Source organism: Pezoporus occidentalis, unplaced genomic scaffold (genome assembly GCF_034315485.1).
Source record: "Pezoporus occidentalis ecotype Australia unplaced genomic scaffold, CSIRO_AGI_Poc_V1 ctg236, whole genome shotgun sequence".
In the NCBI taxonomy this organism is placed as follows: domain Eukaryota; kingdom Metazoa; phylum Chordata; class Aves; order Psittaciformes; family Psittacidae; genus Pezoporus; species Pezoporus occidentalis.
In genome coordinates, this window is record NW_026914244.1 from 1,294,469 (window position 1) to 1,317,801 (window position 23,333).

General features: G+C 49.3%; 1 protein-coding gene across 8 annotated transcripts; it reads right to left on the reverse strand.

Annotated features, from left to right (window-relative positions):
• Positions 1–1,650: 1,650 nt before the first annotated feature.
• Positions 1,651–18,344, reverse strand: RAB3IL1 (RAB3A interacting protein like 1). 8 transcript variants are annotated; one of them, XM_062621959.1, is made up of 12 exons: positions 18,214–18,344; positions 16,393–16,444; positions 13,919–14,177; positions 13,337–13,432; positions 11,740–11,817; positions 11,218–11,433; positions 9,331–9,450; positions 7,996–8,124; positions 7,783–7,895; positions 4,982–5,081; positions 3,755–3,821; positions 1,651–3,334 (listed from the first exon to the last, which is right to left on the reverse strand). In XM_062621959.1, exons 2-12 carry the CDS (start codon positions 16,404–16,406, stop codon positions 3,252–3,254), a joined length of 1,275 nt encoding a protein of 424 aa, XP_062477943.1. In that variant the 5' UTR covers positions 16,407–16,444; positions 18,214–18,344; the 3' UTR covers positions 1,651–3,251. The 8 variants fall into 8 exon arrangements, 7 of the variants coding, with proteins under 7 accessions (XP_062477943.1, XP_062477946.1, XP_062477947.1 ...); XM_062621962.1 differs by having other exon boundaries at positions 13,919–14,153; positions 18,214–18,341; XM_062621963.1 differs by lacking the exon at positions 16,393–16,444 and having other exon boundaries at positions 13,919–14,153; positions 18,214–18,343.
• Between the last annotated feature and the right edge of the window lie 4,989 nt (positions 18,345–23,333).

Here is a 23,333-nt window from a genome sequence, read left to right on the forward strand (position 1 = left end):
TATTTGGAGCACCAGAGGTCCTCCTGTGTCCATTCATGATTACCAAAGGTGGAGTTACCTAGCTTTCCTCAGTTCCTTCTCATCAGAGTAGTGAGGGAATTTATCCTGGAGATTCTTGTATTACCTGCTAATAGTAGACTCCGTAGGATTAAAATAAAATAAAACCACAATAGAATATAATAGATAAAGAAAAATAAAAATGAATAAAACCAATAATAATAACTCCATCCTATCAGCTGCTGGTCCTGGTGGCTCCCACCTCCTCCCTGAAGCCCCGCATTCATACAGGGTGCTCTGGCCCTCCTGGCAGCTCTGCTCACAGGCAGGATGGGCAGACACCACCAGAGCTGTCCCTGCTCCTCAATCACCAGTTGGTTTCCTCCTGCATGTCTGGATGACTTGGCTGCCCCATACCTGGCAGTGTTCAAGGCCAGCTTGGACGGGGCTTGGAGCAAGCTGCTCTAGTAGGTGTCCCTGCTCATGGCAGGGGGTTGGAATCGGATGAGCTTTAAGGTCGCTTCCAACCTAAACCATTCCATGATTCTATGCAGAAATACCCATGGAAGAACTCTGCTCACTACCAAAACAGTCACTTAGACCCTGGGTGAAGTCAGGGAGCAACCAGCTGCCAAAGGGGCAAACTGATGAAGGCATTAAAACCCCAGTCCCATCAAATGGTGGCAGGAGAAGCACAGAGCACAATGCCAACAAACCTGATTCTTCTCTTGGCTACCAAACACAGGTGCCCCAACCAACCCAACCCAACCCTAGAACTGCAACCAGACTTTTAAAGAGGTTAATAGCAAAAGTTTATTTTCCTGTAATAAAGAGCAGGGTGCAACCATCCTGCTGTTAAGAGAGTGACTTCATATTAATCTACAAATTGCTGTTTTGTTTCAAATGGAAGACAACCTTATACAATGCTTTTCTTCACCTCCTTTCATCTCAAAGTGCTTTACAAAGTGACACTGAGGCAGGGGGAATAGCCCTCAAACCAGAACATCTACACAGAAAGATCATCTCATTCCCAGTGCTGCAATGCAGCCATGTCTGTTGTGCAATGCAACAGTGAATGGCACAGGACATGTAGAGATCAGATCAGGGGGAGCAGATATAAGGAGAAAACTGCCAGGGATAGGATTTACCTGAGCTGGAATCTGCAGCTGAGGAAGGCAGACACCACCAAAAGATTCAGGCTTATCACTAGCTCAAGACCCAGCCAGACTCTTACCCAAAGATGTATTTTCCAGCCTTTTCCTCCACATTATAAATATACTCCTTTGGTGAAGAGTAGCAGATGTATGCACTCATCTAGCTAGGGTGATCAGCATGAGTCAGGGCACTCAGCTATGGGAAGCAAAAGCAGAACTGAGATGTTCAGAATTCAGTCCTGGAGGTCAGCCCTTTCCAAGCTGAAGGAGATGGATTCAATACTCACATGTATTGTGCAATGTGTCCTCTCAGCTCTGGGGATATCAAAGTTTCACATGGCTACGAAACTTTGGCAAGCAATAGCATGTGCCAGCATAGCTGTAAAGGAACAACCCAGCACCATCCTGGGAGTGTGCTCAGTGACAGCAAAGCTTGTGCTCATGGGGGTCTTCTACAGGAAGGTTTTCTCAGCTCTGCTGTGAAGCTGTCCTTGTATTAAGATTCCAAACCAGAACTTTCACCTTCCCTGTCTATTCCTCCCTCTACTGAACAGAAACACAGCAGCTCAGTTTTTTTCCACTGATGATACAGAATTCCTACCGTAGCATCTCTCAGGAGAGGATGAAACTGACTGGAGCTGAGGATGGTGATGTGGTTCTGGACACCCACTTGCTAAGATGAGAGTTATGATGATGGCAGAGTCAAGACTGCAGAAATGCCACATGAGATGAAAACCCCAGGGCATGTGGTGACTGAGCAGATTCCAGAGTCACTGACAAAAAAAGGCTAAATTGGCTATGAAACATTGTCATGGCTTTTAACACATCCCTGTACAGACAAGCCTGGGTCTGAGCTCAAGCTGTAGGGGGCCTCCAACAGCTTTAATGACATCCCTCCCAGAACATTTTGAGGCACACAGGAACCACAGCTACATCCCTCATGTGCACACAAAGATGTCTCAGATTCCCTCATTGGGGATGGGAGCCCAGAAGCTGGGTTTCTCAGTGGACATGCAAGTCTAGGTATAATGCCATACAAGGAAGGCCTCAGGACTGCCCAGCCTGGGCATGCTACTTCTGGAGACATGAAAAACCCAGCCTGGGACCACAGGTTTTATCTAAACAGTGGGAACAACACTGCCCAAAGCACCCTCAGAGCAGAACACCTCAAAGACATCTTTGTGAGTGAGGTTTCTAAGAGCACCATGGGGGTACTTCTGCACCAAGGACCAACACCAACACATCAAGGTCTGCATCTGCCTGTGGCAACTGCAGCAGATTTTCTAGAGCAGGAGAAAACATTCTGCACCAACTGCAGCCAAACTGAGAGTTATGGCTTTCCCAGCTCACTTTCTTCTGCTGAAGGCCTCAGATGCACAGCTCTGGCCCCTGTTCTGCCTGTTCCCCCAACCTGGATCACCCTGTGCCAAATTGCAAGCTAAAACCAGAAACAAATCCCTCTTTGTGACTCAGTTGGCAGAAAGCTTCTCATGCAAGCCCCTTTAAAAGGAGCAAGTAAGTACTTGGAAACAGGCTGTTCATGGCTCTCCATAAGATTACTGTGTGCTGCTGGCGTCTACAAGGCCATTAGGAGAGTAAGTGGTCAGCAGGACCTAAGTGTATGGCTGGGCACAGCACCCTCCACCCCAAAGAATAAGTGGATCAGATGGACAGACAGCCAGCATCTGTCCTGAAAGACTTGCTTACAAAGAAGGTCCAGGACTCCTGCCTTGCCCAGGACTGGCCTTGGGTTATGCCAAAGCAGCTTGCATATAAAAACAAAAGTTTAAACAAACATATGGATACACACTGCATATAGGAGACTCCATAGAGGACAGTCTATAGGCAGCCACCCCAGAGCAGCCAGGCCCAGCCCAGCTCTGAGAGGGTAGCATGGCAACTGCAGTCTGCTCACAGTTAGAGATGTGGGAGAGCTGAAGGTGGAACTTGTGCTTCTTGCTCCTTGATCAGCTTCATGCAGAGAAAGGCAGGAGCAAGTAAGGCCTGTTGCAGGAGAGGCACTGCATTCGTCTGTTTGGCAGACTACGTTTGACAAGCTGTTCATACAGGACCAGTTTCCTTCCATTCTTAGGCCTCTGCTTACATCTCACTGGGATAAAACCCAAGTTTGGCCAGAGACATCTCCCTCCGGAGCCGCATGACCTCCCAGTACATCAGCTCCACTGCAAAGCAAAAACAGTGAGGAAGAGAAAGAAAAAAATCAACACCAAACATCAGTAAGCAATGCACAGCTGGACATAACAGTTCATGTTACGCTGTGCTCACAGTGAAGCCCAGCCAGGCTCATCCCCAGAGTGAGGGAAGCAAACACCCAGCAACACAGGCCCATCAAGTCACCCTCCACCAGCTCCACCCTAGGGCAAAGTTCCCAACAAGCTGATGAGCAAGGACTAGGTGAATCTATTCCCACTCATGCTTTTCTTTTATCATTTAACCATTTCCAAAGACACAGGGAGTTCAGGGTACCCCAAGTGGGCCCAGCTCCTGTCACACTGAATAGGACCTCTTAATAACAGGACCCAGTTCTTCCCAATGGCCCACAGAAGGTATCCCCACCATAGCCAGCTACTATCCCTTCTTACCATCTTGCCTCACCAAGCCCTGCTGAATATAGCGAATGTATGTGAAGAAGTTGCACACCGCTGTGATCTGAGGAAGAGAAGGGAGAGAAGGGAAAGAAGAGTCAGCTACAGCAGGAGAGCTCTTAGTGTTGAGCACCTGAGAAACAGTACTATGTACCACCAGATGGCAAGAGATAGGAAGAAAGCTGGTTTTAAACAAACCAAAAATCAAAGATGCCTCTGGGCATCTGCAATCCCATGCCAAGATATTACCCTATCCATAAGACACACTGTGGAAGAACTCCAAACTACTACTGATGTAAAATATCAGTAATCACTAAATGTGGCAGCAAAGTCCATGACCTTCCTTCAGAGAGGGCTTATCTGACTGAAGAAAAATCTTTGGAGCTAAAGGTTTGTGCAGGGAGGTAAGGACATTAGTGACACTTTATGTGAGGCACTGGTACAGGCTGCCCAAGGAAACTGTGGATGTCCCATCCCTCAAGTGTTCAAGGCCAGGTCAGACAGGATTGGAGCAACCTGCTCTAGTGGAAGGTGTTCCTGACCATGGCAGTGGGGTGGAACTGGATGAGCTTTAAGACCCTTTCCAATCCAAACCATTCCATGATTTTATGATTCTATGACTGCTAGTCATTTTAGCGCAAGTGACAAAAATCATTCAACTTAAGTCCATGGACAAACCCAACTTTTTGACTCAGAAATAATCACATGTTGCAGGATCTCCGATATGTAACTGAGGAAAGAATAAACTTCCAAAATGCTCCATTGAATCAGAGCCTCAACAGCAATATTAACAAATCATTCATCTTCTCCCTTCCCTCCAAAGAAAGGACAGCTTGTTCTCCCAACTATTTGAGTCACTGATCTGTACTGGAACAGTAACAAGGGCCAGTATTTAAAGAGCAGAAAATTACTGTGTTTTATAAAGGAGAATTAAAACATAATAATAAAGCAAAACAATCAAAGCCCTGTACTGAATCAAACCATGGAAAGTGAACACACTGAAAACAGGTTGCCTGAAGGAACTTACGGCAGAGCACCGGAGTGTGAGCCAGGGCTGAAACCTGCCCCCTTGTCATTGATCAAGAGCCACCTCGACTTCAGGAACAAACTCAATTCCCACAGGTCTCTGCCAGTTTGAGGGCTGACCCTCAAAAAGCATCTCCATGTCAGGGCTTGGAACACTGTTAAGAGGGCTGAGGCACACTGGGAATGTGAAGGACTTACTCTGGCCCTGCAGGATGGTGAAATGTAGTAGTAATTCCCAGAATCCCCCAGCATGATGCGGTGCTTGCAGGTCCTGGGGAGGCCACTCAGAGCACACTTCCTGCAACCAAAGGAAGAAACACTTCAGCCTTCACCAATCCACTGCACAGCAATTCAACAGCTTCAAGACTATCCATAAGAGGAGGAAGCAGGTGCTCAGAAGCCAGATCTGTGTCAGTCAACTGAAGAAATAAAATCCCATGGTTGATAGGAGCCTTTGGCTCCTAGAAAGATTCCATAAATGGCAAGTTTAGGAGGCCTTAGGCTAAATATCTGGAACCATGAATCATTCCACACCCAAGCAAAGGCTGTATCCTTTCCCTGGCAGACAGCCCAAGACAAAACCACAGAAAACATTAAAGAGATGAGGCTGGAGCAGAGTATAACAAGTGTCCTCCAGTCTCTGCACATCTCTGTGTTCCAGGCAAGGCTTTTGCTGAAGGAGTTCCACTCAGCTGCTTCAGCTTTCCTGATGAGGCACAAACATGCTGGCTGAGGGCCAAACCTAGTCCCAAAACAGGTAAATCCAGCATTTGAGCAGAAATTGCTCATGCTGAGAGCTCAAAACAAGCCACCCTACAGTCTTTATGCCAGGCTCCTCTTTACTAAGATGGGCCTGATTTGAACCTGCTCTAGTTGAAGCCACATAAAGTGACTTTCTACTGACTTCATGGAGACTTTCACTAAGGCTTGTAGTTCCTATGAACAAGCAATCCCTTCTTGCACAGACGGGGAAGAAGCTTGGCTTCACAACTGTAAGGAGATTTCAGACAGCAAACAAAAGCCTTTTCAAGACAACTCAGCTCCCAGGGAGACCACCAAGAGATGTAACCACCAAGGTTGCAGCACACCTCTATTTTCTTGCCATTTCAGTCCCTTACTTGCAAGTCAAATGAATCCCAGCACCAACCAGTTGCCCTTCCTTCATCACCACTTAAAGCAGTAAAGCAGAATACTCTGCTGCAGTCATCACCATGTTCCTCAGAGACTTAGTGGTCCTACACCAGGAGAAGTGAGACATCACTCTCCAGCTGCAAAAAAATTGCCCTGTGGGCCATGGAAGAGGACAAAACACAGGGACACATGTTTCAGAGAGCTTCTGAGCACATTTCTGTGCTTGCTTTCCACTGCTAGCGAGGCAAATATTTAGGTAAGAGTGGAAGCGTGGGCTGTAAGCCACCCTCATAGTAAAGAACTTCTTATATCTAACCTGAACTTCCCCTGTTTAAGTTTTAACCCATCACCCCTTGTCCTATCACTGCAGTCCCCAGCAAAGAGTCCCTCTCCAGCATCCTTGTAACCCCCTTCAGACACTGGAAGCTGTTCTGAGGTCTCCCCGCAGCTTCTCTTCTCCAGGCTGAACAGCCCCAACTGTCTCAGTCTGTCTTCATATGGGAGGTGCTCCAGCCCCCTGATCATCCTCATGCTGGTCCACAGCATGTCCAAAGTTGCTATGAAAATCGGTGTTTTGCAACTGGGAAACAAAGGGGAACAAATTCCTTTTGGGCATTTATTGCCAATAGCAAGATTCCTTACTGGCCTGTGTCTGGGTGGAAATTAAACAGGGTTAAAAAGTTAGCTTAGTTCAGCTCCAGCCTCAAAGCTTCTAAATGGCACTAAATTAGTAACTTGTTAATGGATTAGAGATCTTTGATCACTCACTGAAAAATAAATACTTCACTTACGTTACAATTTGTGACCGGAACCCACTGTGAAGACATAAAAAAAAAATCAAAGGAAACCAGTAAGGATAAACACAGGATGGGTTGTTCTTGGAACAGGCCTGACACATACTCATGAACAGTTTGCCTAGAGATGACAGAAAATGCAGAGGAGAGTAGTAGGAAACCTGCATGCAGCATTTACTGTTACAGAAACACTTTAGCTTAGAACATGCTTGAAGGTAAGGGAGGGAAGAACAAAGAGAGAGAGCCCTGACTGAACTTAAATTCAGTAGCTGAATAAAATTTCCTATCTTCATATGGAATACCATGTCATATCTGCTAAAGCTCCTCCTCTTTGAGTAAATCTCAAGTTGTCTGTCATACCAGATACAGTCACACAAGCTCTGAAGCAGCCATAGCCCCAGTTCTGATGGTAAAGTGGGAAAGATGACATGCAGCAAGAGGAGATATATTCTGACCTAGACTCAAACCCACCTAGTGCACCAGCAAGGTCAAGAGCACAAGGTGAGTTCAAACCTCACAAGATGCAAGAACATGAGATAATCATAGAATCCCAGACTGGTTTGTGTTGGAAGGGACCTTAAAGATCATCCAGTTCCAACCCCTGCCACGAGCAGGGACACCTTCCACTAGAGCAGGCTGCTCCAAGCCCCTGTGTCCAACCTGGCCTTGAACACTGCCAGGAAGGGGGTAGCTGCAGCTTCCCTGGGCACCTTTTGCCAGTGCCTCAGCACTCTGTGGCTCTGACTTAATTCTTTCACCCTAAGTTATGCACAAACACACCTTTAGAGAACATTAAACAAGTTGCTACCTTAATGGGAAAAAAATCCAAACCTCTCCCAAGCGAAGGGCATTAACATATCACTAGGTTATCTCCCAAAACAGTCATCTACAGTACATCAACTGAGCTAATTCCCATTCTCACGGAGCTAAACTACCACTGGTCATAGGCTAGAACACTCAGGTGAGCCCTTTGAACTGTTCACCTCAACTGACTGAGCAAGGCCTCACCAAACTCCACTAGATGGTACAGACACGTAGCAGAGAGGACAAGAGAGCATAAACATAGTTCCTTACTTTGGGCCACCACACTCTTCTGCTGACACCTTCACCGCAGGCAGTGTCTGAGAAGCAACTGGCTCAATGGTGAGTGTATTCTGCTCCACAGCCACTCGCACCAGCTCCGACAGCTATGGCAAAGAGAAAGCAGATAGGAATGTGCAAAGGTCACCTCCATAAAGGTGTAACTTTGATGCTGTGCAGTTTTTGTCCTCCTTTTCCAGCACTCACCTCATGCTTAGTAAAGTCCAGACAAGGTCCTACATCTTCCCGATAAATTCTGTCTAGGAAGGAGCAGGATTTATCTAAGGTTGGAGATTCCTTCCAGGCCTGGAACTCAGCAAATAAAATGGAGTCGACCTGCAGCAAGTGTCCAACAGGAGTGGGAAGAGAGAAAGTGAGTGGAGAGATACAGTATCAAAAGGTTTCTTTTACTATGCAGGTAACCTAACTACAAAGCATCTGCTTTGGCAGCTAGAAAGGCTTAGACACCACAGAAGTGTCTGAGGGGAAGCTGGTTTGCTCCAACCATCTTTCATCTCCCACCCATCAGGAGTTCTGTGCCAGACTGACACAGCCATAGTGGGCTTACTCTGTCAGGAACCTGCAGGCGCCTCTCTATCCCATCTTTCTCCAGGATGAGGCAGAACCTCTGCTACAAGAAAGGCACAACACAACCACCAAACAGACCAAGTGCTCACTCAGCCCATGGCAGGAATGATGAGAGCAGCTGAACGACAAAGCACAGTGGCACCCAGGGCTCAGGAGGCAGAACCCTTCCGTAAGGGAAGGATTGCTACAGAAAATGATGAATTGGAAAAAGCTATGAATAAACAGCCATCAGCAGGACTACATTCAGTGAGCCCAAGAATGAGTTCACAGGCTATGCCAGCCCTTTAAAGACCACTTCAAGCCCAGAACTCTGGTGTTTGTGGACTTGCAGAAGTAATGGGAACACTAGGAAGCCATACAGGCTTGCAGAGGCAAGCTGAGTGTAGGAAAAGAGCTCTCTCAAAGGGAACTCAAAGAACAGGAACAGCTTTCCTTATTCTAATATCTGCTCATTGCCTTGGGCTTGCAAGAATTATCACTGCTCAGCGACATGGGACCCAGGACAGAGCTTGCTCCCAGCCCCTGTGAAAGTTGTTTCCTCCATGTCTGTCTGGATGGAGAGAGTCTCTGGGACCTGGCATTTAAATCCTGGATGGATCAGCAGCCAAACCACCAACCTGACTGACAGGGCTTCTCCTTAAAAGGCCAGCAAATCCTGTTAAAGCTGGTGAAAGGAAAAACAAAACTAAAGAAACCCTGCTGAGCAACACAAAGACCATGAGTGAAGAAAGCTGAAAATAGGTCAGGGTTCTAGCACATTCATTCTATGCTATGGACACTGCTCACCTGGCACCAGGAGACAGCTTCAGAGCCACAAGATGGAAAAACAAATGGAGAAAAACAAAAAGAAAACAAAATATGGAGGTTAGCATAAAAGGAAGCTAGAACTGAAAGGCTGGAAGTGTGAGAGGTAGATGTATCCCACCCACCGCCAGTGCTGACCAGAAAGGTTACCTGCTGCAAGGACGAGGAAGCATCTGCCCCCAAGGCCTGCCAGCTTGGTTCATAGGTGATGTGGATTGCCTTCCCAGGGATGAAACAGAGGAGCAAAGAGAGGAGAGCAGGTAACCCAGACTTTGAGGGCAGAGGAAGAGACAGACAGTGAAGGGAAAGGTTTAGAGACAGGCAAGAAAGGGAAGTAACAAACATGAGATAAACCAGAAGATACAAAGACAGGCTCAAGTCCTCCTTTCCAGGGAACTAAGCACACGGCTTAAGAAATCACAGGGTCACAAGCCTCACCTTTTGTCTTCAGCTTGAGGTGCAAAACCAGAACAAATTCTGACATTTTTAGGCTCAGTTTAAGATATGGCATGTGCTTTCCACAGAGCACCAACTCTCTGAATCCCAGGTTCCCTTTTACCACCTCTCACATAGGCCATTAAGGAGTTTGAGAGACAGAAATTAACAAGTTACAAAAAAAACATGCACCCCATCTTGGACACATAAAATTATTCACTTTGGAACTGGCATTTTAAAGCTCAGGTTATCTGCACGATGTGGAAGTTACCCACACAAATGACAGGCCCAAATCTGTTCTGACTGGAGGAATGGGTAGCACTGGGAGAGCTCACAGGTCCTTAAAAATACTAAAACCTTTTTCATCCCATCCCTCAAAGTAGCTTCTAACTAACTGCATTTGACTGCAGCTTCCAGCATGCCTGGACTGTTCCATGTCTGACCACTAGAAACCAGGCCTTCGCAGTTATCAAACTCATTTTCCTTTGGCTTTCTTTCTCATATAACCTTTGTTCCTCTCTGCCTGTGAATAGTTAAAGGATCTTCATCTCTCATGGCTTTTGCTGTCTCAGAACAATGGCTATAGCCAATGCTGCCTGAAGCATTTCAGCCAAACTCTACCAAGAGCACTGTGCAGAAGGCACATTCACTGAATCCACTGCCAAAAGCAGATGTCAACCAGTGTTGCCAGCACAGTCCTGTTTGGTGAGAGCATTCATTTCACAAGTGGCCGTTCTGCATATGTTCGCATGCAAACCAAGTGACTGGGTGCCTTTGTGTTTCCTCAACAATTCCTCAGGCTGCAGCACCCAGAAAGTTACTAGGGAGACATATTCCCCCCACCACCTTCTCATTCATTTTCCTTCTTGCTCCCAGGACAGCTGTGAATACATCTGGCTAGTGGAAAGTTCCCAGATGGAAAGGTCCTGCTAGCAGGAAGAAGCATTATTTACACCCATGGTCACAGCAGGTGGGGGACTATCAAAGGATGACCAAAGGGAATTAAACAGGGTTTGTTTGAAAGATATTCACAAATGCTCTGTATACTTCCCTGCCCAGTTCCTTCCAGTGAGGAAGGAACTAAATATAATTCCACTATGCTCTGCAAAGAAGAGTAAGAACAGTGAAATGCCGGAGAAAAGTGACAGACTAGAAGTTGATGGAGGTGTCCTGGTGTCCAAGCCAAAATAGGCAGACAGAAGAAACAACAGCAAATCACACCAGAACAGGCAGTGGACTCAACTGCCACGGTGCAGCAAGCAACTGTCTTCTGCCCAGCAACTCCTGACACATCCACTCTCAGCACTGGCAACTCCTGAATCTGTCCATGCCCTCCAGGGATCTCCTGGCTGCTTCCTCCAGCAGTTGTCCTGACGCAGCCTTCAACATGCTTCTCAGAACAGGAAATCTCCACAAATGGAAACCCTCCAGAACTTGCCTCAGCACAAATTTAGGGAACAAGCCACATTACTGAACAAACAGCTTCTCCCAACACTGAAATCACAGAGCTCTCCAGGAAGCCCAAGGCAAAAGCCACACAGCTCCCTGTGCACAGTGACAACAGTGGCTCCAGGGCCAGTGCAGTGAATGGCCCTCACCCACCTCTTTGCACTCACGGCTGACAGGCTCTGGAGTCACATTCTGGCTGGCAGCTGAGACCATTGCACTGCTGGTGCTTTTGTTTCGCCCATGGCCCTTTCTGAAGCCAGCTTTAGAAGGGCTCTGAAGCTGAGGGTGCAGCTCCCGGTTTGGAGAAGAAGGTGTTGACGTGATGACCAATGTCTTCAGAGCTGTTACCTCTGCCTGCAGCATGTCGATCTGAGGAAACAAGGCAAGAGTCAGCACCTCCTGAGCTTGAGCTTGCTGCATCCCCACCAAACACTAAAGCTACTGGGATCCAGCTACAATCCCCCGATCCATCTCTCACAGGGGAGCTGGATCAGCCACAGGCTGCAAGGATGCCTTTACCCCCCTCAATTAGTGTCTGCTGGAGAGGGAACAGAGCAAATGAAGCATCTCAGAGAGACTTCACTCTCCTCCAGCCAAACAGCATCATGGCCAGGCTGGGCAGGGATGGCACCAACCTAGCACAGAGATCAAGACGTAAGAGAGTGGAATTCTTACCTTCCCCCGTGCCTCCCTCAGCTGTTTCTCTGATGCCGCCTGTTTAGTGTTTGCTTCTCTCACCATCTTGTGTGCTTCCTGGACCAGAGAGAATTTGAGTCAGCTTGTTGCAGCCCCAACTCAAAGCCACCAGGCCAGGCCAAAGCTCTGCTGTATCACATGCTCAGGGCAACAAGCAGGGGGACAGACATCACTGCCACATCCAAGGGTTTTACTCTGCCATCTCTGAAGACCCTTCTCCCAGAATTTCCCAGAGAAAGCTCTGAGTGCCAGAGTCTGGAGTGCATAGTTGACTTAACTAAAGAGTTTAGCTGGCCAAATCCAAGGTCATCTCTTTCACCAATATGAGGTGCTATGAAGAAAGGGAGAAGCAAGTGCCTACCCCTCCTTGCCCTTGGGAACAGCTTTAAAGCTGAGGCTTTGACATTAGCACTCACCTATGCTACATCACTGCTGTGGAGCAGTTGTGTCTGCACCCAGTCCAATACCTCTGCAACTCTGAACTTGACCCAGCTTGGCTTCCTGACTCAACCTCAGGCCTGTGCTGTCACTGCAGTCACAGCAGACTTGCTGGTTGATCACTGGACTGTTTTATGACCTTGGTTTCTGTCTGTGGCACTAATCCTGATCCAGACTTGCGGCTCCACATCTTGGCTCCTCACTGGCAAGGTCACTGCTCTTGCTTGTTACTGCACTTTGCTCCCACTTCCCTTGCAGACAGGCCCGCTCCTCACTGCTCTGGGCATAGCTGCAACACAGCAGGAGCTGTAGCTCACGTGGAGACCAAATGGCAGAGGCAGCATAAAAGCACCTCTCACAGGATGAGGGGAGTGGTGTGAATCCCAGCTGGAGCCTCCCTGCTGTCCAAGGCCACCAAAGGAAGTGAACAGCCCTCAGCTATATTACCTCTATGTTCACCCTGAGCCCAGGAAACCAAACCTCCAGGAAGGGGATGCTCTCCTGGCCCTCACACTCAGCACCAGCCTGTTTCAAAGGTATAGATGGGCTCTGGCTTTTTCCTTGCTGCTCAGTCAAATCCAGACATTAGAGCTGCTGGTAAATGGGATCTTGCCAGGAAAGAGCTTGGTAAGAATCATGTTACACGAAATACCCAACCAACAGGCCTTCTAAACAATCACTGGAGCAGAGTATATGAGGACATCCAGCTTCTTCCCACCCCAAGCAAGGGCTGACACGAGCCAGGGAATCATCTCTATTACACAGCAGCTGCTGTCCAGACTCAGAGCACACATAGGAGAGGGGCAGAGAGCTATGCTTAGCTCCAGCTATAACCATCCCCACATCTGTTTTTGCTACCAGATGGAGACCCATAACTAATGTGCTCTTTATGCCACCACACAGCTGCTAGAAGAGGAAAGAAATGCATGTAAATACTCCCTAGGAGAAGTTACAAGCCCTTTCTCTGAGGCTCTGCCTGCAGCACTGCCCAGCTCCACTTCTCCAAGTGGGAAAAGAAAAACAGGAGAAAGGAGGAAGCTGTGGGAGGAGATGGCTGGAAGTTCAGGGAAAGCCTGTCTTAAAGCAGTTAGATATAAGCTTAGTTTAAGAAATTATGGGAAAAGGAAGAGGGTGGGACCTCAAATAGGCTAGCTGTTAACTCCTCTAGTTCCTGCTCCAGTTGTTCTCTGACTTTTGATAATTTCTCACATTCTTTGTCCTTCAGCTTCAGCTCCTGTTGAGGAAATGGAGAGAGACACATGAGCTCGTAGCAAGCCCCAGCAGTGCTGTGCCTGCCTGCCCCCACTTGTCAATCATAACCTTTCTTTCCACCACAGCATGGATTCCTGGTCTAAGACTCCTGTGTACCCCACTCCATGTCCCTCCCCAAGTTCTAGCAGGCTTTTCAGGCTGGAATTGCTTATCTGCCATTAGCAGGGAGGCTCCATAGTAAGCACTGCCTGCCTCCAACTTCTTTCTGCAGCAGATTTCCAGGAGGAAATATGGATGTTGGCACAGAGGCTTTGGGTCATGCAATTCATGACCTTGCTCCAAAGCACTTTATGGCCACCTCAGCATAATCTCTGTCCTTTTCTGCCTGCTCCAGACTGTGCCACAGCCACATTCAGACCCTGTTCCCCTCAGCATCACTTCTAGGAACATCCCCACTGCTCAAATCTATACCACCATCCTCAGTATTCTTGCAAACTCTGGGCCTTACCTTTTGTGCTTTGTGCAGCTCTTCCTTCAGGAATTCAGATCCTTTTTCACGGATTTCCACTGAAGAGCTGCGTAGACGTGACACGTTGAGCTGCTCAGTGGACTGGGTCTCATCCACACCTCCAGCATCCTGGCACCCAGTTTCTGTCTCCTCCTTGCTCCCTTTGGATGGCGTTAGTGGTTTCCAGTGTCCAACAGCTGGTTGCTTCTGGCTGTCTTCCTCAAAATTGGCCTGGCTGTGGGTTACCAACACAGTGAAACTTTATATGGGGGTGATTCATAGCCTTCCTCTAACACTCAACACCAGTCTCCGCCTCCAGCCTCTCACAGGCACTCAGGTGAGGCAGGGAAGGGGATGGTGGATGAAGAAGGCAGCAGCAGCTGCACCAGTTCTTTACCCTTTTGGCATGGATTGCTTCCTGCCTAGCAACAGAAGACATGATCTAAAATACTTTGGGGGCAACCTCCACTCCTATCCTGGGATCTTTATCCTGGGAATCACACCAAGTCTAGTTTGAGACGCCCAGCCTGCACCCCTTTTAAGAGGGCTGGTTTCTCAACAGTGAGTACTCCCTCACAAGTAATACTGGATGCACAAAACTTAGCAGGCAACACAATGCTATTAGTAACTCCTGGTGTAATCCTTCTCAACCAGCATGTCTCAGATACTATTAACTCAGAATAAAGCAGGAGAAGTAAAGACAGCTACTCCAGGAATCCCATTCTCACCTGCTTTGGAGAGCAACCCTCTGCAGCTGGCTTGTTTAGAATGCCAGTATACACTCAGTACACCTAAGTTCAGAGACACTCTGAAGCAGAGTAGTAAGGAAAAGTGAGTACAGCTCTCCCATTCCCTATGAATGTACAATCTTAATCCCCCACTACAAACCCACCTTCTTCGCCCTCCCACCCCTGTTTTGCGGAAATCTATTTTTAACCATTGGTTTCCCACCAGAGTCCTCCACAGAGCTCTCTAAACATGTGTATTTCCATTGAGCTGAGACGAAGCCCTCTTTTTTTAGTTTCAGTGGCTTGCAAATAGAGATGTACCAGAAAGAAGAAACCAGAAGAGTCACTCAGGACACCTTTTTCCCTAGTGCTCAGTAGGACTTTGCCAACTGTCAGACTAACACAGACCCTGGAAGAAGCTTGGTGAATTTAGTAGGCTTTGTAGTTGATGGGGTCTTACGAGAGGAAAACATAAGCTTTATTTCCTGCATGACAGGGCACTGCAATCTTAGTGTTGTCTTGAGCATGTGCATCAACCCACCCCTTCTTCATGCACTGAAATGTCCACATGCAGCCACTTATCATTTGAAGTCAGAGATAAAGTCTTGCACACATGGAAGCTTTCTATCGTGTCCAGCCACTCAGCTTGACCCACACACTGCACTACAGATTAACCTGCTGCTGGTTATCTCTGGGTCACAAGCCTTAGCTGGGCTGTGGTGCTACCCTCTTCCATGTACAGCACCAAAATCCCTCCTCCTGCACACTCCTGGCTACTGCTTCTTCTCCACTACCTTCTCCTGCAGAGAAGCTATCACCTTCTTTTGGCTAGGTTCACTTCCCCCTCTTCCCAATGTGTTTTCCTCTCCTAAACTTGCCCTACCTCTTGTATTCCAGCCAGGCCTCGCTCTTCCTCCTCACTCTGACTCCAGCCCCACACTGGGCTTATCTGCTTGGCCATGGGCAGCACAGAAGAGCCTTGTTTTCCCTTATTTCCCTTTCTACCCCCAAAGCTGTCCATGAGCAAGCTGTCCACAGTCATCTTCCAGAGAGGGAAAGAAAAAGCAGCTTGCAGCTAATTCAGCTCAGGTACCACAGGAAAGCATGTGGAAAAGCACACATGGAACACTATTTGAACCCTTGGAAGACAAAGAGCACAAGATCCTTGCTGCAGTGTGATGCCAACTGATGCACCAGAAGGATGGCCATACAGCAGTTTTAAGAACATAGGAAAGGACAGAAACTAACTAATGTCCCATTGACCTCACCTGCTTTCACTGAACATTCACTGTGAAGATCTGGAAAAGGAGGCTCATCCCGGTGATACTATGGAAGTATGGAAGTATGGAAGATAACATGAAAGGGTGTGTTGGGGAAAAGGCAAGAAAATAAAATTGGTTTTAGCCAGAGGAAAAAGGACAGACAGCTCCTCCAAGCAAAGTTCACCTTGAGCTATTCAGCATGCTGGCACTGTTTGATAAAAAGTGATATGCACAAACATGGAGGGATAAGGCTGACTGAGCAAGCCATGACCAACAGGAACTCCCAGACTGGGCAGGCATCTACAGTCTGAGGTGCAAGAGAGCACAGAAGTGAGAACTACATGGTGTCCAGGGCATGCAGTGCCTGCTCCATCCAGACAGGCTGTTCTGTTGGCACATCTGGTTAATCAGAGGAAAAGTAGAACTGCATAGAAGAAATGAAATGGCTTAGAAAGGTCAAGATTAGTTAACACACATCACTTACCTAAACAGTGACATCGCTAACGGGATGAGGAGGTCTCCAAAGGCTCCAAACACTAGGAAACAGGACAGAATAAGTAAAAGAATGACCCAAAGGAAGGAATGAAGCACACTACAGGAATATGGAGATTTAATGAGACCAATTAATGAAGTGGATCTGCCACGGGGCATGGGAAGCATGGCAAGCAGAGGTCTGTTCAACACTTAAACCATCTCTGGTGGCATAGTGGAAGCTTTCTCTGCTGTGGACTTTTGAGATTATACAGTGTAAGCTGCAGAGAACACATCCCTCCAGGTACTCCTGAATTAGAAAGGAAATACACCAGAAGGGACCCAGCCAGTCCTAGCACCTCCAGCTTCTGTGATCAGAAGGAAGCAACAATCAGAGCACGGAGGAAAAGCCAGATTCAAAACCAAGCAGCAAGGAAAAGGGACATTTCAACACTCCACTAAACTACTAAGACAGCCAAACTAACTCATACGTAACAGGAAGAAAAAAAACCCCGTTGTTTCATTATGACTCTCAAGTTCTCAGATGAAAGTTGTTTGTCTTGGGAGACAGGTATTCCAGTGTATTTCCATGCACTGTGGAAGAAAACTGGAGGATACCAAGGAATGAAACAGTCCCACCCACACTCTGTAATACCAAGGGACCTAAAAACCTATCCTGAAAAATCATTTCTATGATGATATAGTGCATTCTCTGCCAACAGAATCCCCACAAGGGCCTTGGCTACGCTGGCTCCTGCCCAGCCAAGCCCCATCTCCAGTATCCAGCTGGGGCTTTGAATTACAAAGCTCCAGAGACCAAAGGACCACCGTGTACCGGCACACTCTTGCTACTGCTGCTCTGTCGGCTGTCTTTCATGGAAAAATGTATTATCTCCTAAATGTCCCACACTGACACAAGAAATGCAAACTTGTACAAAAAACAAACCCTAAAACAACCCCAACAACCTTCTAAAGTTGGTTTCTGTAGAAAAAGCAAAAAAATGTGCAGGATCTGCACTTTTTCCAGTGGGCCCCACATGTTCCTGCAATGCTGATCCGACAGGGTTATTTCCCTTACAAACAGCCCTGTGAGTCTCTCCAGGTTAAACTCTTCCCCTCCAGCTCGCAAAGAGGACCTGAGTGGTCCATCCAGATGGGACAGACCCCTGACTGCTGCCATCCTGCACCACCATGAACCAGCATCTCTCACCACCCCACTAAGAGCTCGGTAAAGGGCCTCTCAGGAGCGCTCGGCAGAGCATATGGTAGCATTTTATTTTAGCTTAACGCATAACTTTTATTTCTTATATCTGCCTCAGCAATCACCCACTGCGTTCTTACACCTGAGGGCTGCTGATGGACACGATATGTCCTTATCCTGTCACAGAACCCGAGAGTGGTTATTGGAGGAAGGAACCTTAAAGCTCATCCAGTTCCACGGGCAGGGACACCTTCCACTAGAGCAGGCTGCTCCGTCCCGCCTGGCCTTGAACACTGCCAGGAATGGGGCAGCCCGTCTCCCTTCTTGACTTCCACACAACCACAGCTGCAGAGCCCCGAGACCGGAGAAGCCGTCAGGTTTAGGGCTCTGCAAGGGCATGAAGCGCTACCAACCACCGCAGCAAACCCAATGGAAGCCCGAGGGGACCCTCAGACACCACAATCCCAACACCCGCGTGCGGCCCCGCGGAGCCACCGGCTCCCCCCTTACCCCGCTCGGGGGGCGGTAGGCCCGGGTACCACACATCGCAGGCCCGCAGCGCCCAACCGCCGCCCCCTCAGGCTCCACCGCTAACGGCCGCCCCTCCGCTCGCAGCCCGGCTCCCGGACCTACCCCCGCCGCATGCTGGGTCCCGCCGCCGCCGCCGCTCAGGGTGAAGGAGCCGCCGCTGCTGCCGCCGCCGCCCCAACCCCAGCCATGCCCGGAGCCGGCCCCGGCGCTCAGGCACCGCCTGAAGGACGCGCTCCCGGGAAGGGGGGAACAGTGACCGAGGTGCGCCTGCGCAGTGCTGCCCGCCGGGCCCGGGAGGGAGGGGGGAGGCCTGAGAGGGGACGTGGAGTCCTGGGATGGTTCGGGTTGGGAGGGTGCTTAAAGCTCATCCAGCTCCAACCCCGACCCCTTCCACTGGAGCAGCTTGCTCCAAGCCCCTGTGTCCAACCTGGCCTTGAGCACTGCCAGGGATGGGGCAGCCACAGCTTCTCTGGGCACCCTGTGCCAGCGCCTCAGCACCCTCTCAGGGAAGAGCTTCTGCCCTAGACCCAACCTAAATCTCCCCTGTTTCAGTTTTAACCCATTACTCCTTGTGCTGTTACTATAGAGAGGCACCCTCGTTGCGATGCTGAAGCAGCCGGATGGAGGTGTGTGCTCAGCCAGGGATTCAGCCTGAGCCAGCTCCCAAAAACACACCATCCCTCCCCAGCACGGAGCGTGCCCGCTTGCTCCTGCTGGAACAGCTCACTGGGCTCCCTGGGTGGCTGGACGGGGGTGAGAAAGCATACTGAAAGGCTGTTGGGTCAGGATAAGGACAATGAGAATGCTCAGCGGTTACTGTCATGGGCAACACAGCCTCAGCTTTGGGAAGGGAGCTTAATTTACTACCAATGGAATCAGAGAACAGTAATGGGAAATCAAAACTGAATCCTAAAAGACCTTTCTCCCATCCTTCCCTTCTTCCCAGGCTCAACTTCACCCCTGATTTTCTCCACCTCCTCCTCTGGAGCAGCACAAAGGGATGAGGGTTGCAGTCAGTCCATTGCACTCTGTCTCTGCTGCTTCTTCCTGCTCAGGGGGAGCACTCCTCACACTCTTCCCCTGTTAAAACACTGGGTCCCTTCCACAGGTTACAGTTCTTCACCACCACCGGCTCACAAGTCCTGCCAGCAAACCTGCTCCGGTGTGGGCTTCCCACAGGGTCACAGCCTCCTTTGGACATCCACCTCCATCCCCGTGGAGAGTCCTCCACGATCTGCTTCACTGTGGACCTCCATGGCCTGCCTCACCATGGTCTGCAACATAGGCTGCAGGGGAATCTCTGCTCTGGCACCTGGACCACCTCCTCCCCTCCTTCTGCTCTGACCTTGATGCCTGCAGAGCTGTTTCTCTCACATACTCTCACTCTCCCATTGCAATTGCTTTGTGCAGCTTCACCCCCACTTCTTAACTATGTTATCCCAGAGGTGCTAGCAACATCACTGCCGCTCAAACCCAGTACAGTGAGGGAGTCTGGGATGTAAAGAAGTGATTAATAATACACAGGAAGCTGAAAGGATGGGAGAAACGTGGCCGAGAGGAGAAAGGCTTGTTAGTGATGGGCAGCAGCAGGACTGGACCAGGATTTTTGAAGTCCCCATTCATGGAAAGCACTGGGCTTCCCATAACCTGGTGTGAATGAGACAACTCAGTCTCCTTGTTACTGAGCTTTGAACACTGGACACTGCAGCTCTCATTTTTAGCTGGCTCATCCTTCCAGGAGGCTGAGGGAGCAGGGCAGCTCTCCCAGCACACGAGAGCAGTCATGTGTCCGCACTGATTTACACCATCTCTGCAAAGCAGTGGGAACACACTATTCCCTGCCCACTCATTTTACCCCCTGCATCACCAGCTCTCATGGAGGAGCCTCATTGCCCAGGGCACACTCATCCCAAAATGCTTTTTCCTCACTTGCCCTGCTCTGCTAGCACAGAGGGGCAAAAAGGCTCAGCTCCAGGTCATTCCTGGGGCACTTGGAAACGACTGATCCACTCCACAGCCTGTTGCTGAAATCAAGAGGAGATACAGTTCTAGGTAGTTCACCTAGGGCATTACCTACAGCCAGAGAGACAACTGTCCCTCACAGTGCTGTGAGGTTCCCACCTCCCAGCACGTGATCCAGGGCATGTCTGCCTGCTGGGAACAAACCAGGCAAAACACTTCTGCTCTTACCCCAGTCCCACAGTGGATCCCACAGTCACCTCTGGATTGACTGCAATTGGCAAGGCAGTGCCTCCAATGGGCCAAAACCTGGTCCCATACAAGCCACCCATGGAATATGTTTGACTGGTCCTTCCCCATGTTTCCCATTGTGTCCTACCTTGCCTTGGGCTTTCCTCCAGGTATCTCCTCCAAGCCTTCACACACAGGGGCAGCTCCCAGCCTGGAGTCAGCTACTCCATCCTCTGCCTCACTGCCAAAGGCAGGCAAGTTAGACATGGAGGTCCTTGTATCTATTCCAGACAACCACTGTAGATACGACACGAGGAGCAATTCCCTCTCCCAGCTTCTCCCGGGTGTCCGTGTCATCTAGAGCCCTGCCCTGCCTTGGTCACAATCCATGGTGGCAACAGAGGCCAACCCCATGCTCTGAACGAAATGTTTGAGAGGTTTGTGTCAACGGCTGTAACCTTTGTTATCTTCAGGGAACTTTTGGAAGGAGGGGAAAGATCTTCAGCTTTGCAAGACAGCACCAGAAGTAATTAATCTTTGTAATGATTAACTCCCAAGGCCTGGCTGGCAGGGACGGAGGGTCCTCAGATTAGAAAGGTAGAACTGCTTCCAGGATCCAACAAAGGCAGGAAAAACCAGAAGTGATAGTGCAGACAGGAAGCATGAAGAGGGGATGTGCTGGAGTTGCCAAATGCCAGCCACTGGCAAAAGTAACTTGTCACAAGGTGAAAGCAGATCTGCTCCCCCTCACTCCCAGCCCCAAAGGACAGGCAGAGCTCCTGCGGAAGCCTGAACAGACGTGAGAGTTCTCCATAACCAGATGAATGGGCTGGCCCTGCAGAGCAGAACCTGAGCTGGGGGTTATCATGCAAGCTGCCTTGAGGCAGGAAAAGCTGCTGCCTTCTCCATGCTCTCTGCACAAGGCTGGCTGTGTTGCAAAGCATCCCAAAGTGTCCATCCCAGCAACTGGTGAGACACAGACCCATCTCTCACCTCTGCTTCCAAGAGATAACAAACCACCAGACAACCTTCAAGTCTCAGTGCAGTTGGAAGCTGTGAACCAGCACCCTTGTCTCACACCATGGATGTACCCACATCATTTTCCAGTTACATTTCATGGAAGCTGAACAAATCACTCAGTGTAATGAAGTGTCATGAAATCCACTTTGCCTCCTGCAAGTCTCCCAGCACAGCACATACCTGTTGTGAAAGCCTTGACATGGAACCTCCCCACTTCCACAGGCATTTTTAGCCATCCTTTCCCCCCCTCCATACCTTCCCCATTTCCACTGCCTTCGCTCTATCATTTGTACCCACTCACCCCCTACTCCTCTCACATCCCTCCTGCAGATCCACCATCCACCTAGCCAAGCTACCCACCTCCCTGAGTCTTCACCTTTCATTCCTCATCCTCCCATCTCCTCCAGCCAAAGAAGCATTTTGCTAATGCTTTCTGTGTCTTCTTGAGAGTCAGGTCTGGTCCAGTCCCTTGTTCTCCATGGCTTTTTCATGCAGGAAAATATTCCCCCAAGTCCTTCCTCTGGGTTTCTCAGATGCAGGGATATGCTTGTGGCTCCCCATTGGGTCCTCAGACCCAGCTCTGCATCTCCTCCAGCACCATGAACAGTGATAGGTCCCTGTCACTGCTGGAATCCCCCCACATTATTCCTCTCAGCACAGGCAATTTGGAGGCAGACACATGCCCTGAGCAACCAGGGAGCCCCCAAAGCAAAGCAGAGACTCCCATTCGGTGGGCTCTGTTTCTGGTGTCCTAATTGCCTCCTGTGGACAGCAACCTCTCTGCCTCCACATCATCCTGATCTTTCATATTCCCTCCCAGAGTGCCCACATCTTCCTCTGAATGAGTCATAAATGAAAAGCAGGACTCAAAGTCCTGAGTTTGGTTCAAACAAGGTGAGAGACCACCCTGAGGAACAGAAGCAGCTCTTGACACCCTGCCCAACACAGATGCTTCCCAGTCATGGGAAAGTGTTCGGGCTTCCTCAGGGCTGCCTTGTCTGCTTATGGATTGAGATTCTACTACATTAACAAAAAAAGGGAGGAATAAAGGAAAAAACAGACCCAGGGTGGGAAGGGAAAGAGAAACAGGGATTATCTCAAACTTGGAAAGCAGGGCTACACCCCTGACCCAACAAACCCAGTCCGGATGTTATTGCCATGAAAATGGGAACGAAAACAAATGGCCTAAAGCTCCAGGCTTCATCCACCCACTCTCTCCCCTCCCTCTTGCCTGCCTCAGCTGTGCAGCGTGTTTGCTCCACTGCCTGGAAGGGCTTCAGCAAAGGTCCTCTGGGATCTCCGGGTCTAAGATCTCCGATTTCATGGATCTGCCTTGATCCCCCAGCAAACTGCAGCCCCTGTTCCAGGAAACAGGGTGAAAAGAAAAGATGGAAAAAGCACAATTCTCAGCTTGTAACGAAGCCAGAAGAGCAGGGCAGGGGGGTCCTGTATTCCTCAGATGCATGCTGCTAAGAGCAGATGCATCAGATGCTGCTAAGGGCAGCCACATCGTGGCCCTGAGCAGACCCACTGCTCTTCCTCGGCTGCACACAGCTAACAAAGAGCAGCCTCATGCTCAGCAGGTCCTTTGAAGGAAGGGTTCAGCCCGAACCCAGGGGAAAAGACCCTAGATGGAAAAGGAAGAATTGCAGCTGGGAAGCTCAAAGCAAAAGGAGGACTGCCCCTCCGCTCTTTAGGAGGGTCTGCCCTTCTGCTGGCTGATTTATCCAGCCAGAAACCTCTCAGTCCTGCATCTTTCCCACCAGCATCAGCAAGGAGGTAGCAGGCAGTCCCTAGAAGTGACACCCAGGACCCACACAAATGGAACCTAATCCCCACCACGGTGGCTAAGGCAAGAAAACGGGGACCTTACTAAGGACTCCTTCCTTCTTTTCATGTCTTACAAACTGAACTACAGAACATCAGAGGTAAAGGGAGAGATTTATCACCCTCCAGGCCCCTGATTGGTCCCTGACTTGGATTTGCAGGGAGATACAGAGCTTGGCACTGAA